The 16,259-nt window shown below is 32.7% G+C and overlaps 1 protein-coding gene across 2 annotated transcripts in view; it reads right to left on the bottom strand.

Annotated features, from left to right (window-relative positions):
- The window catches only part of LOC114325544 (eukaryotic peptide chain release factor subunit 1), a 48,794-nt gene that overhangs the window by 32,087 nt on the left and 448 nt on the right, over positions 1–16,259 (bottom strand). For both annotated transcript variants that reach the window (XM_028273626.2, XM_028273625.2), the window contains exons 2-5: positions 16,070–16,245; positions 7,417–7,655; positions 1,192–1,422; positions 782–1,132 (exon numbers count right to left, since the gene is read on the bottom strand). In XM_028273626.2, the coding sequence (XP_028129427.1) occupies positions 782–1,132; positions 1,192–1,422; positions 7,417–7,655; positions 16,070–16,245 (997 nt within the window). The remainder of the gene's footprint in view (positions 1–781; positions 1,133–1,191; positions 1,423–7,416; positions 7,656–16,069; positions 16,246–16,259) is intronic.

Raw genomic sequence — 16,259 nt, 5'->3', positions numbered from 1 at the left:
TTAAATCCTTTAACGACAAAAAGACTAAATGTTACTTACTTAGATTTTTTGATATTAAATTTTTGTTTTGTGGACTTATGTTGTTTTCGGAATGAATCTATAAGTTTTAATGTTTGTACTAGAACTTCAGCAAGAAACAATCAAAATACATAGAAACTTAGATATATTATGTATGCATATGCATAAACAACAAAAAGACTAAATGTTACTTAGTTTTTTTGATATTAGGTTTTTAATTTTGTGGACATGATGTTTTCTTTATTTTCAGCAAGAAACAGTCAAAATACATAGAAACTTAATATTCTGTATGTATTTTACATTGTCAAAAAACTAAACAATATTTCATTATATGTTTTAAACTCATAAACGTTGATATGGATAAGGACATATGTTGTTTTCGAAATGACCAAAAAACATACTGACCTGCCATACAGTATTTTAAACAGTAACTTGAGTCGAAAAGTAATTTTACCCAAAATATGGACTTATGTTGTTTTTCGAAATGACCGATTCAAATATGAAAAAAATCTAAAATAGTTTTTCCAAGTGACATGATGTTTTCATCTTGTTTAGTGTCTGATTGCATAGGATAAGTAAATATTTATAATATGCTAATAACAGGAATAATACCCTAAGCTTTGCTGGTACTCCAACCTCTAATTAATTTGACAAAAACTGATAAACCTGACTTAAAGTTTAGATTATTTGTATAAATTGAATGACAGGGCATGTACAGACTCACTGGACCGGACATATAAAGATGTTTAAAGATGTTTCTTACCTCTTTATCTGAAAAATGTGATTTATCTTTTTCTTGTTCAGGAGTTAAATGCAGTATAGTTTCCGAACCCGTAGCATGGTTTTTCAATACATATCGCTGAATATCTAAATTCTCCCAACAGATTAGTGTTTCTACAGCACCTAATTCCAAGCCCCTAAGGGTATCTTCAACTCCAAAACAGTATTTCCCCGTATCTTGGCTAATTTCATCGAAATATCTGCCTATCAGTTTCTTTTCTTGAATAAACTTTACATTTTGAAGTGATTCAGCTGCTAATTCGATGGCTTGATTAAATCCATTCTCACCACCATACGAGACATCTACTAGTTTGATTACTTTAGCTTGTAACCTCTGAAAATCAGAAAATAAATTAGTAATTAAACCAGAGTAGACAACAACCAAAAACTTACTGGATCAAACATATCAGATTGACTAAGTTCAGTCTTAAAATCGGCACTACCCGCCAAGATGAGTCCAGCTATGTTAGGTTTGTCATTTGTTATAAATAATTGCGTAGCTACTTCTGCTACTTTTCGAACATAGTTATGACGTTTTTCCATTCTTAGACGGGCAAAACGAAGTGCAGACTGACCTCCTCTACCGTGTTTCTTGGGTAAATCTACAGTAAACTTGTGAAGTACCTAAAAAGTAACAATCATTAGTAAGTTGAAAGTTAAAATTAATCACACCCTCACTAGAATTTTTTAAGACTAAGTAAAGATGTAGCTAAAAGAAGAAAAGTTAAAAGAATTCACAGAAAGAAAAAAGATAACAGCTAGAAAAACAATTGAAAATCATAGAAGCCTACATAAAAAAGAGGTAAAGAATTTCTACCAAGAAGTGAAAATATCCAGAGAAATTAAACAGAATAATACAAAATAATATATTGCAAAAACAAATAAGATTTACTTCTAACAAAAACAACAGAAAATAGAGGAAAATGAGAATTGGTAAGGAGATGAGCTGGAAACCAATGTTGAACGAAATCAAAGAAATAATAAGAGACCTAAAAAATAAAAAAATAAAAAAAACAGGGGAAAGTGGTATCCCAGCGGAGATTTATAAGGTGGCGAAAGACTGAAAGAAAGAATATTCCGCTTGACATTAAGAATTCATCCAACAGAAGAAATGCCAAAACAATGGAATAGTTCTCTTATTTGTCCTATCTATAAAAAAGGTGACAAAACGGAATGCAAAAACTATAAAGGTATAGCACTAGTAGAAGTAGTCTTAAATAAATTACTCGCAAAAATTATTAGGAAATGATTAAGGGAGCGTTCAAGTATTACGTAACGCGATTTTTGACCCCCCTCCTCCCCTACGTAACGCACTCTAATGGGCGTTTAACTATTGTGTAACGCAATTTTTGAAGATTTCTTACCCTCCTCCCCCTGCGTTACGTAATACTTGAACGGTCCCTAATGGAAGATGATAACAAAGTAATTGGAGAAGAAAGCCTTCCAATACAGTTTACAGTGAATAGAGGTACATCTAGAAAAGGTTTTTTTAGAAATTCGAAGAAGCGAAAAGATACAGACTAAGTGCTGTTTCACATTATAAGAATTTAAACGTGGCGCATGTAATCATATGGAGCCTTTCTCACTAGACGGTGGTTGGAACGTTCGGTCAATTCGACGTGTTTATGCTGTCCCTCGCTTACAACAACAGACGGCAGCCGTGCCGTCTTTACGCACCCAGTAGCATAGGGGACTTAATGCATCCTTTCATATGATACTGTCGTTCAGTCGCACGAAGGTAGTTTCTTTGGTTGTTTGGTACATTATTTTCATTTACACTTTGTGGATGTTTAAGTAGGTGCATATATTTTACATTATGATGTCTCAGATTGATAGTGAAATATTAGTAACATTAATTGAAGCGAGACCTGTTCATTGGGACAAAACAATAGAAATATGTATATAAAGATATAAACTTGACGAGACATGCTTGGAATGGTGTATGCCGTGCACTTAACAGTGCACGAATTAATTAATTTGATGAATTAGGTGATAAAGAAAAAAACAAATTTTATAAGTACAGCAAAATTAATTATATATGTTACTGATAACAACAGTAATTAAAACTGCTAAGTAACTTTATTTTACATAGTTGCAATTAACTTTGAGTATAGAGGGTGTTCCATCAATATGTGTGAATATAAAAATATATAAATCGTATCTTTTTGTGTTAATAGGATGGACCCAATGAATTCGGTTCCTCTTATTTCTCTTTCTTCGACGATAAAGTAAACACAACGCTATAATTTGATTTCGCTCCATATAAAATATACCTTTTATTCTACGAAATTATATTAGTTTTATAGGGTAAACTGGAGTAGGGCGGCGGTCACGTTTTGTGTGAAATTATCTAAAAACAACATTTAAAACGAGGGGAACAACATTTAAAAATGAATGGATGACAGAGTGAGGGTCTTTTAAATTATGTACATGAAAAACATAGATCATAATGTTGTTCTGAAGCTGTTTCCTTGTGGAATTTTTATAATAATCTAGTCTAAATGGGAAATAAGCCACAATTTAACTAAAAAATAATTTTATTAACGTTTCGACGCCCAAATCGGATGTCGACACGTTAATAAAATCATTTTTTTAGTTCAATTGTGGCTTATTTCTCATTTAGAATAGTTTATTACATAGACTGTATGAGCTAATTAGATGAGCTAATCCAAGATCCCACAAATAACTTAGTAGAACAATTAATTAAAAACATAAGAAATAATAAGTGACAAAATAGAAATTGCAAATGAATTAAATACGCATTACAGTACATTAGGACAAAAGTATGGAAAAAAATACCCATTTGTAATGATACATATCCGACATCGTATCATGTACCTACCTCAGCCACAAAGTGTAAATAAAAATAGTATACCAACCAACACAGCAAAATATCTTCGTGCGACTCAATTCTTATTGTGTGAAAAGGATAGGTGCGTCAAAACTATCGCACGAGAAAACCCTCGCACATTCAAAATTCTTATAATGTGAAACAGCACTAACAATAAACCTAACAAAAACGCATTATATGGAAATGAGAGGAGACATAGCAAATGATAGTAAATATATCAAAATGAATGGAGCAGAGGCTGTCTACAGTTTTGAAAAAGTATTAGAATTTGAATACATAACACTAAATGTAACAAATACATACATTAAAATAATTAAATAAGATAGACAAAAGATTATATATACAAACCACTTATAATGAGCTGTGTGAGTGTGGAGAACAACAAATTATGTAACATAATGTATTATAATAAATTTTATTATACTTAATATTAGAAGTGTCTCATGTTACCCTAGTAGATCACTCCATTATTACAGACAAACTATTAATGTTCTTCATTAGAATACAAACATTGCAATGGGCCGGACATGTGATAAGAATGGGAGAGGATAGGCTACCAAAATGAACACTGAATGCTAGAATGCAAAGAAAGAGACCGGTTGGGAAGCCATGAAAGCGCTGGGAAGACACAGTAAACAGCGACGCACAAGCCCTTTTAGGAGTCCGTGTATGGAGAAGAGCAGCCACAGACAGACAAAGGTGGAGGCAAAAAATAAAGGAGGCCAAGGCTCAATTTCGGCTGTAGTGCCGTAGAAGAAGATTAATGTTCTAATGAGTTTTTACTCATACTTAGTTTTACCTTGAATGTATTAGGTATAGTTTGGTAAGCTAATAATATTACCATTCTAAAATAATCAGATATAGAATAATCCTCTACTATTTCTACTGGGAATAAACCACAATTTTACTTTAAAGTTCGCGAGGATGAAGGATAGAGCTGTTTTAAAGTCTAAATTCTTTGATTTCAAATAAGTTTCAACTTCAGAAGCAAAACAATTCTGGAACCAGTAAAAAATAGCACCTATAACCCACTCTTTCTTATTAGCACGCCAAAACAGTGACAGGTTGACCTTGTTTTGATTTTTTAAAGCATGGAGATTTAGAAATCTTAAGAGCATCAATGGTTTAATAACCCAATACTCCAGATGCATTAGAACAAATCAGTGTAACTATATCCTTTGCTGCCTTAACCCATTTCTTGGCAGACCGATATAAAAATGTGAAAACTGTGTTTTCTTTCTATTAATGCCCTTCTAGAATTATTTAAAAATTGATGAAATAAATATTTCACCTGTAATTTATTCCTAAGTACCAAATTTGAATTTGTTACATTGCCAAGAATACCATATACACCTTATTATCACTGACGGTCCATGCATTTTCTAATCTTTGAACCGATTTCTCAGAACAAAGTTCAAATTTCTTTTATCCGAGTTCATGGGAGTGCTCTCGCGTCATAACACCCCCCTCCTCCTATTATATTCTGAATTAAGGGGCTATCCTAGTGTAAAACTACGAAATTCATATACTTTTTTTGGGAATTTCTAAAATAAAAAGTACTGTACCAATTGTTTTGAAAATTTGCATCAGCATTTACTGGAAAAGGAAATGCATGTAACACAACTTTCATAAAAAATATTGAAAATTAAACGATTTACGCGCCATGTACTGGCACCGTGAAAATAAAAACATGGCTCCACTTCTGCAGTGACTGGGACTAATAGAAATCCTGAAACATAAAATTTCAAAGTGATTATTGAAATATAAGTTATTTTCTATACCACCAACTAGGCTTTTTGAAAAATTTTAAAATTTGGAAAAACGACGAAGTGTTGAAAAACATTTTTAAAATTAGCTTAAAAATTTTCAGTTTCAAAAACCGCCAAATGGACATTTTTGATCCGATCAAAAAACTCCTAGTTGATGGTATAGCAATAGATATATTTCAATAATAACTTTGAAATTTTATGTTTCATGGTCTCTATTAGTCCCAATCAGCAGTGGAGCCATGTTTTTATTTTCACGGTGCCAGTAGATCGCGCATAAACTGTTTAATTTTCAATATTTTTTGATGAAACTTGTTTTACATGTACTTCCTTTCGTAATAAATGCTCATGTAAATTTTTAAAACAATTGGTACAATACTTTTTATTTAAGAAATTCCCAAAAAAAGTATATGAATTTCATACTTTTACACTAGGATAGCCTTTTAAATCCTTTTAATTTAGATAACTCCCGACTTGTGATGATATGCGTAAAAACAGTTTCCTTTGCATTCAGACATAGCACCTACCCCTTCACATTTCGTGCACTGAAAGGAAGTAATGCCTGACTTACAAAACATAGAAATAATTTTGTCTAGCCTTTTTTTAAAACATATCTTTCTGCAAAACAAATAAAATTGCATAAAAATATCGCAGAGATAAAAAATCAAAAATCTACATTGAGAAAAAAATATAACCCCAACTTGGCAACGTAACAAATTTGTTACAAATGTTTCGACGATGTTTATTGATAGTTCAATAAACAAAAAAACAACTAAAACTTAAACTCTCTATTTATAGGATAATTGAACAGTCTAATACAATCACCAAAATAATAAAAAACACACTATTTTTATAAAAAATTAAAAGTTTGTAAAAACAGTGGAGAACTTTCTCGAAAATGCAACATGTGACATGTGATGTGAAGTTAGAAGTTGTCAGAAATCAGTAATAATAAAAATATAAGTTAATTATTACCATCTACGGACAGTTTTATGTTATTAGTACAAAATGTGAGTAACAGAATGTGCCTCAACTCACCTAGGACCTAAAATGAAAATGTTACAAATTTGTTACATTGTCAAGAAAAGGGTTAAATTCAGTGGCAGACTTTTCGCTTTTAGAAATGAATGTTTTATTTGGCATCCTCTTCCAAAACAGTGCAGTTTCGTCTACATTAAATACTTGCTCAGGTGTATATCCGTCAACAGCTACCAAGTTCGCAAATTCTTCAGAATATATTTCTGCTGTGGAACTGTCTGCAGATGCAGTGTCTCCACGATTTTAATGCTATGCAATGATTGCTGCACCTTCAATTTATTGCACCAACTTTCCGATGCTTGAGTTCCTCCGATCCACGAATAAAGAAATCTTGAGCCGTGAATTTAGGAATTGACTTGCATTTTTTCAATCTGAGAATATTGAAATTGAGAATGAAGGAAGTGTGAATAAGGACCTTTTACTGTATAAACTAAATTTTTATCAAGTGTGATTGGAATCAATTAACTATCCAAACAATTTGTACTGTTTCACAGAATACACAACACAGTGGCGGATCCAGCATCCTCAAGAGGGGGGCCGATTGGCTAAATTTCTATGAAAAATAAATGAATAAATGAATCTTTTTATAATCTTTATATGGACGGCGTTATGCATAACTCAACCAAGCGCCAAAACATAGTTTTGAGATAAATGACTTCAAAGTTTTTCGTTTCTTGGTTGCTTAATGGTTACTTAATGGTAAGTGGATTAATGTCGCTTGGTTTAATTTTGTTTTTCTTAGTAACCGTTAACGTGACAATAACAGGGATTTTTTCCACGATAGTTTTAGCTATGTGTCACCAGAATCCGCTGTTATCTCGATATTAAAGAAATGGCGCTTGGTCGAGTTATGCATAACGCCGTCCATATATAACTTGGTCTGAGAGGGGGGCGCGATTGCCCCAATCGCCCTCCCCTGGATCCGCCACTGACACAACAGCACAAAACAAACTTTTTACTCACCTCCCTCGTGTTTCCTTGTAGTGTACCAAATAATGCACCATTACCATCCATAACTATAAAACCAAATTTATTATCATCTGCCAATAATGCTGTCAGGGCTTCTGTATGGAACTTATTGTCACATAAATACAATGAGGTATTAATTGGTTTGAATGGTTCAAAGTCTATGTTTACTTTCTTTTCCTTTCCTTCATCAGTTACAATAGTTCCACAGTAAATGACTAATCCATTAGGAGGGACTGAAAATAAAATCAATTTTATTAAAAAACTGTGCTTCACAATATTCAATACAGTAGCGTCAATACAGTATGTTACAGCAAAGCTAAAAATATGTAATGTATTGTTTTCAGTATGCAACTTTAACATACTGGTGATTTCAGAGATAGTCAAACTATGATATTATGAAAAATATTTCAGTTGGGTAAGGAATTATCCAACTCCAAGCAATCAAAAACAATAGGGAACTGCACATTTTTGTTTTATTACATATAATAATGTTCAGTTTCGTTTAAAAAAATAAGATTTCCAAAATTTCATGCCTCAAAACCTCATAATAATTTAGAAGTATAAATTTAAAATCTTCTGTGTATTTAAATAATTTCAAATGATCGAAAAAGCGAACGAACCCTTGTGACGTCATATAATATTTTGTAATGATATTTCTCCTGCCGCATGTATATTTTGAACAAAAAGAAAATATACCTTTTTATCTTAATATTTGGTATATTTTGGCAGATTTACATTACAGATTGAATGGAATTTACTCATACAATATTTTTACAATAAAATTAAAATAAACTAATCATAATACAGTAGAACCTCAGTATAACGAATCTGGAGGGTCCGAAAAAAAAATTGTTATATCGGGAATTTTTTAATAATGGGGTTTGTTATATTGAGGTTAAATGCGGCCAATATTCGTTCAAAAGGGGTTCTTAAAGCCGAATTCAAACCTCTATATAACAAATTTCTCATCACTTAACCCAGTCAAAAAGACCTGCCACATCAGCATTGTATCCACGGGTCATTGTGTACACGGGACAGATTCCCTTTATAACACTCGTCTAACTTACGTTATTCCACTTCCAATTCCCTCTTCTACACTAATTAAAAAATCATTTATTTACACTGGACAGAAAGTGTTTAATCACCTACCACTCAATATAAGATCCTCAAGCAATATTTTTGTATTCTGAAGAGCAATCAAGAAGTTTTTATTATCTAAGTGTTACTATAGTATCGAGGAATTTTTTGAGGACAGTTGCACTAATTAATGGCTTTTTTATTATTTTATTATGGAAGTTTTATAGTTAGTATTTTAATGTATCTTGTACTGTGTTTGTACTATACCACGTTGTGTTTTATAAATGTAAACTCATTTTTAGAAACAATAAATTTTCTCTCTCTCTCTCAAGTCTGTCAATTTAGCTTTCCAATCTTCGCAAGTTACATCATCCACGGCAGTACTTTCGCCACAAACTTGTTTGAAACTAATTTCGTGCCTCTTTTTGAACCGATCCAACCAGCCATTACTGGCTCGAAAGTCCTCCATGGGACCTCCAACAGGTACATTTTTATCCCGGCACTGTTTAAACCACTTAATATCAGCATATTCGACATCCTGTAGCTCACCTTTCACCAAGGGTATGGGGACGGGAAGCAGGTACGATTGTTTTCATGTGTGGATTTATCTGTGAGGATCCACTATCTATACTCAACCACGCTAAACCGAGGTTTGTAACGGAGAAATGCGTAATACAGGGGTTGCATGCTTTATATAGGGGTTTGCTACACTCAATATTCATTATACAGGGGTTTTAATTTATCTCTGCAAATCATAAAAATTCGTTATATCAAGGGTTAAAATCGAAATAGTTCATTATATAGGGGTATTTTTTTACATTCAGTCTTATGGAGGTTTGAAGGGGATTTAAAAAAATTCGTTATATCAGGGAATTCTTTACATTGGGGTTCGTTATATCAGGACTCCACTGTAATAAAGATTTATGTTCATAATGGGTAAGTTATCATACAGCCCTATAGAAAAACTAAAAAAAAAAGTCATTCTTCAATCTTTTCATGATTTTAATTGTCTTTAGGGGCCAAACAAAAGACAAAAACAATCATTATACATTTATACAATACATTTTAAATTATGTTCTGTTGTGATATATAGCATAACAGTACAACATCTTTATGCATCAACAGCATTCATATGGTTAAAGGTTTTTTGATGCCTTTATTTATGGACTGTAATATTGTTCAAAAGTCTGCTGTGGCTTTGTTGGTTGGTTATTATTCGAAATGTCTAATTTTCCATGACTGTAATGCATAAATCAATCTAAATTTGCCTGATTGCATGGGTTAATGTGTGTCCACCAAAGCAACATTTATTGATTTATTAATTATACGGGATAACCCCATTAACAGAAAAATTACAGTTAAATATTAATACATTTCCAAAAGGTAATAATAAATTCAATGTGTTAAATATGACTTAATTAATCTAAAAAATAGAGAATTAGAAAAGTATAAAAACACTGAAAAATTTCATATGTCACGAAAATTAACATATAACATAAATATTGACTACAAAAAAATATATAACATACAAACATAACACTTAAGAGTATAAAAATAACATCACAGAGCAAGAGATCTTTTTAATTGATTTAGAGTTATATTAAATAAATCAAGTTCGTAATTATTTAACAATCCCATATACCTATCAAGTGGGTTGTGAACGCCATACAATGTTCTATGGAAAGGTATTTTAAACATATTATGGTAACGGAGAGCTTGATAAGGAACATTAAAATTAATCTTACTTAAAAGATTGGGAGAATCTATAAGTCCATTTATGATCCTAAAAATGAAAACAGCACCTGCTATGTCACGGCGTACCTTAAGTGGAGGTAGGGACAGCTGTTGTTCAAGAAAAGAATAATCATGATTGACAATGATAGTTTGTGTATACTGCCGTGCTAAGCCCAAAGGCGGTAACTGATTTTTTATCGAAAATAAGATTTTTGTATTTCTAGGTAGGTTTCATTATATTATAATGCTTCTACAACTCCAAAGACTTTGTAAATATATTCTAGATACCCATTATAATACTTCTGCAACTCCAAGAACTTTGTAAATATATTCTAAATACCCTGTTCTACCCTAGAAATACAATCATTTTCGATAAAAAATCAGTTACCGCCTTTGGGCTTAGCACGGCAGTATAGTAAGCACATGATCTCAAGAATCTATGTTGTATTCTCTCGATAGTATCAATATGAGTCTGGAAATAGGGTGACCAAACCACAGAACTGTACTCCAAGAGGGACCTTACTAAGCTACAGTAAACAAGCCTAGTAGATTCAATAGAGAAGAATTCAACATACTTCAACTTTTGTGTTTTACAATGTTGAAGTAGGTTGAATTAAGTTTCACATTTTTGTAACAGAGTGTCTCCACCCAAGCAACTTTGTTGTACCATGTAGGAGTTTGTTACACATATTTGAGACTATAGTATTTTTACTACAAAAGTGATATTACGTAGGTCAAAATTTTTGACGTAAGAGAACTGTCAAAACATTAGATTGTGACTTTTCATTATTGCCATATTTATAATAAACATGGCAATAATGGAAAGTCACATTCTAATGTTTTGACAGTTCTCTTACGTCAAAAGTTTTGACCTACGTAATATCGCTTTTGTAGTAAAAATACTATAGATGCATCATCATGTATCCACTGAAGCAACAGTTGTTTATTATGCGCGAAGAAAGAGGCACCTGCTCCAGATTTCTTCATAGCCTTGTATTTCTTCCTCTATCTGTACAACTGGGCTTACAAATTTCTTATTTTTTGTTTTGTCTCTTCTATATTTTCACAGTTTATACTGCTACAAATCTTAGACCAGGCATCATGTTTAGCTTCTCTGCATTTATATTTTTTTGTCAGTTGCATTCCAAAGACATGTATGTTGTTTATAATTGTCTATTAAATTAACGCAGGCTTCTAGTCTATTAAAATACCATTTTAATAATAAAATTCAGAAAACCAACAGTTCGAACCTGTCAACAACTAGCGACTACAATTAACTACAAGTCATCCACACTGATGTCCATAATATTTGTCGATGTTGCACAATGTTGCAAGATTTCCTTTAATCTTTACTGCTGTAGATGGAAACACACAACATACGCAACTACTACATAAACATACTGCAACACATGTATGTGTAACATACCACCAAAGCCAACTTTTATGTTGTTGTTGCAGTAATGCCCGGTTGCACCAACAGATCTTAAGCTTAAGTCGAGAATATCATAAGAATTAATATAATATAATTATAATATATTACAATAAGAATACCATAATATAAAAATAGATATAATTGATAATAAAGTAAGAATCTAAAATTATGGTGCAACATAAGTGATACTCAAGGAGGCCCTATCTATAAGTAGAGCTTAGCTAAGCTGGAGCTTAAGATCTGTTGATGCAACCAGGCATAAGTTACTTTGATGAAGACAAAGCTTTATGTTGACTGTGGTTTGTGACTTATTTAACATAAAAAATAATCTAACTAATTTATATTGGACATTGGACTTTCTACAAGAAAACTTTGACTGCATTGTCATCTTATCTGGAGGTAATGTGAACTGAGCATTGAGATCGTGTGATTAACACCATTACTCATTCTTGTGGGGTTTTTGGAAGTCAATGGTTGATTCCAATAGGCTGCAAACCACAGCAGCCCTCAAAGCCAACATAACCCATGCTATTGGTCTAAATTTAGCCTTCAGTCTAAAAGACAATTTACTCTTGCTAAGAACGGGTTGACATGATCCAGAACCTCGATTTTTGACCCTTCGCTTTGTTATCGAACATATTTGCTTCGTATTTGTTTAGTGTACAGATAGTGAATGATCGATAACGAAGTGAAGGGTCAAAAATCGAGGTCCTGGTATACTTGGATCCCAACTTGGACTAAGTGCACTTTTACAAGTGTACTTGAACTAAGTTGGTTGCTACAGTTAAATGACTTGGATGTCAAATAACCATTACAAAGGTGTTTATAATATGTTGTTCCCATGGCATTAATTTTTTTAATACATTGTTTTCAGTGAGACCAGGAATATTTATGTATACAGTAGACTCCCTCTATGACGAGAACTGAAATGGCAGACTAATTACTTCATTATAAGCTGGTCTCGTTATATCAGACAACAATAATATTTTGCATACATATTATGTAGTTTTCTAAAACATTAACTTTCTATAGTGAAGCCATTCTGAGCAATATAAGATGCTAAATATTGTTTGAATAGCGCTTTTGAATAAGGGTCAGTGGATAAACAGGAATAAGTTGACAGGCGGTGGAGTTTATTACATCACTGGCCTCGCTAAACACACAGATTTTAGGCATTTTACAGACAGCTGGGGTATTTATAGCCATCACAGCGCCAAAAACAGGTAAAGAAACTTATGTTCTTTGATCTTATTTTCCCTCATAACCAAATATGTCTCATTATACTGCCCTGCTTAGTAAAAACGTCTGATCTACCATTTTCATTTTTTCGTGATAAGGTTATAAATCCACTACTATTAGACATTTAGCATCTTATTGCTTAGTCAGAAAGTCCTTTTCTGCCATCTCAAATCGTACAAAAGCGTAAATTTGTTTGTCCTTTCTACAACTAATAGCTGTTGTGCTTAGAATAAACGTCCCACCAACCTCATCATGAAAAAATGAAAATTGTAGATTGGACTTTTTTACTAAGCAGGGCAGTATAGGGGTTACAGTTCAATAGGAATTTCATAGGACACCCAATGTTCCTTGTTATAAGTGAACCCTCTTAATACCCGTGTTCATTATAGAGAGAGTATACTGTATTTTTATTCATTGTAGGGCTGCACTTCTAGCATCCTTATTTTTATATTCTGTTATCTGGACATTTCATAATGCTTCTTCAGATTCGTATAACTCCATGAATCTTAACGCTCTCCCTTTCAGACCATTTTCTTTTTGCACTTAGGTAATCTCATTTTCGATTTTCTGACAATAACGCCATTTGAATCTTACACTTTGACACTATTTGGATCCAAGAAAGTGGGCCAGCGCCCTAGTTAACTTGCCTCTATCCTAACAAGATAGAACCTGTTGATACAAGTGTACTTGGACGAATAGATGACACAATCAAAGTAGCTTCCAAGTGTTGCTGCCCAGAATCCACGCAGACTTTGACCAAGTACACTTGGATCGTGTCAACCCGCCTTTACTATATAGATCAGGGGTGGGCAAAAGCCGGACCGCGGGCCGGATCTGGCCCTTTTGCTTACTTTATCCGGCCCGTTGAGAAACCCGGAAGCAATTTTTTTTAGAGCATAGGCGCAGTGCTTTTTAAATGCATTCATTTTTTTCGAATCCTGAGAAAACTAATAAGTATTTTTGGAAAAATTTATAAGCTGAATGAAATATTAAATTATTGCCGAGGATCGAAAGTCCCTGAAAACTTCTATGTTTATTTTAATAAGTCACAGGGGTGAAAAAAAGAGAAAATTTAATGTAGTTTTTCATTTCAAATATCTTATTCAAAAGAAACTGTGTGTTTATTCTAAGGGATTTTCGGCCCTCGGTAATAATGTAACCTTTCATCCTGCGTTTAAATTTTTCAAAATAATTCATCAATTTTATGCGATTTTGTTTTAATCAACAGTATTAGTGTTCGTAGTGTTCAATAAAATGAATCTGTATCTTCTGCTTTTCTTAAAAGTATCTATGTTTAACCCGCTCCAGGCGGGAATATTTTTCGGCCAGGGTATTTGTCGTCTACTAGGACCCTTTTCTTTCGATTTTACCTTTCATAATCAGCAGCTGCAACAACTTACAACAACGTACTTATCATTTCTAAGTATGTGCACCTTCTCCTTGCTGTCTTTCTCCTTTTAATGATTTCTCATCATTTCGTTCCACATGCCTCAAAAGCTTCCAGCTTTCTCATTAAGTCAGCATTAACAATCCAATAAACATGAATAGATTGGACACACCATTTTAATTATTATCCCGGTTTTTTATAGGGTTCTCTGCCTTCCGGTTTCCAGCTTCGTTCGTCCGTCGTTGTGTTCGCCAGGGTGAAGGTTCCTTTTGGACATTACCATCTGAATGCCACAGACCTAGGATTGTTTCGGCCCTCCTCTTTTCTTTCCCTTCAATTTGTCAATTTGTTTTGGCAGCCTGTCGTCGTCCATTCTTTCTACATGACCATACCAGATCAGTTGTCTCCTTTGAATTTCGTCGATGATGGTTGACTTGACATAACGTTTTACAATTCGATATCAGATTTGCAGATTGAATCTTTGGTTACTTAGAAATTTCCTTATCTTCATAAAGGTTGCTCTTGAATTTCTAAATTTTAATTTTTATCTGGTTCCTTGTTATGGCTTAATATAATGGACCACATTAAAAATTTCGTAATTTTACTGGGAACAAATGGTTCGCATGTACACCCACACCCAACTAAGACAATTTATTATTAGTATTATGTATCTATTATTATACTACATTCGCTCTCGCGAGATTTTTTTTGACACTGACGTTAGTAATTTCTTTTTTAAAAAATTCAGTTGTCAGAAGTGACTGGAAATTACTACAAAACCAACGCACCTGCTCATATCCAATATTATTAATAGTAAACAGACATAAAAATAACATAAACCTTACGCCAATCAATATTTATTTATTTAAACCATTATAATGTATTGATAGCAAATGAGAAAATTATTTATTGTACAAAATAAAAATATTTTGTAGAAATAAACTTCACAAAATTTTATGAGATTAGTAGACACTCCCACTATTTCTAATAATTCTTCTTTTTTTAATGAAATGTTAAGTTGATTTGAGTTGATTTTAGCAGTTAATAGTGTGAGGTAGGAATTTTTGTGTTGTACGTTTCCTATTCCGAATGTCTCAAAAAAAATCTCGCGAGAGCGAATGTAGTATAACAGTCAAATGTCTTTGTCCAAATTCTTTAAAATTATATTTATAGTATTGTTGTCAAAAAAATTTCTTGGGCAGAGAAAAACATCCACCAAAAACATTAGCCTGTGCGCAGCATACATACTGGGTATGGTATAGGTCTCCGGCCCGAGAGACATTTTGAAAATTTCATTTTGGCCCGCGCTTAGAAGTATTTGCCCACCCCTGATATAGATGAAGATGTATTATGGATTTATTTAAGCATATTATAAAAGAATTAAGTTAGAGAAATTACATAAAATTGGAAACTAAAATATTCTGCCAGCATCAAAAACATATGGACATATTCACACTGTTAAACTGACATAATATTAGCATTTATTATGAAGTATTACCAGGAGTAAAATAAAAATTTTTGATGACATGTCCAAAAATTTTCCTGTATGAGTAAGAATTAGATATGCTTTAAGCCATAACTGAAACATTGGTTTTTTCCATAAATTATAAATTAATCATAATGCCTTGTGTGAAAAATTACAAACCAAAAAGAGATGCAAACTAATGAATTTAAATAAGTATGTTGTTTACAGAAAAATATCGGAAATACAATAAAAAACGAGGTCTTTTATGATTATCCTGATGGTTATTAAATTTGTTAATAAATTGAATACTTACCCTTGGTATATAGTTTTAAACGGTGCTGGACTGATGTGATAGCACCAAGAACTGAAAGTCTATTTACTCGAGACTTAATATTAGAGGCTGTACCAAATTCATCAGCTAACATTTTGCTTACTCTAGATATCTGATCTTTTGGAGGAATTATAAGTGAGATCATACTTGTTCCATTCCTAAAATAAAAACA

The sequence above is a fragment of the Diabrotica virgifera genome, chromosome 1 (assembly GCF_917563875.1).
Source record: "Diabrotica virgifera virgifera chromosome 1, PGI_DIABVI_V3a".
Classification (NCBI taxonomy): domain Eukaryota; kingdom Metazoa; phylum Arthropoda; class Insecta; order Coleoptera; family Chrysomelidae; genus Diabrotica; species Diabrotica virgifera.
Note: the sequence above shows the minus strand (reverse complement) of the source record. Positions and strands in the feature narration are given on the sequence as shown.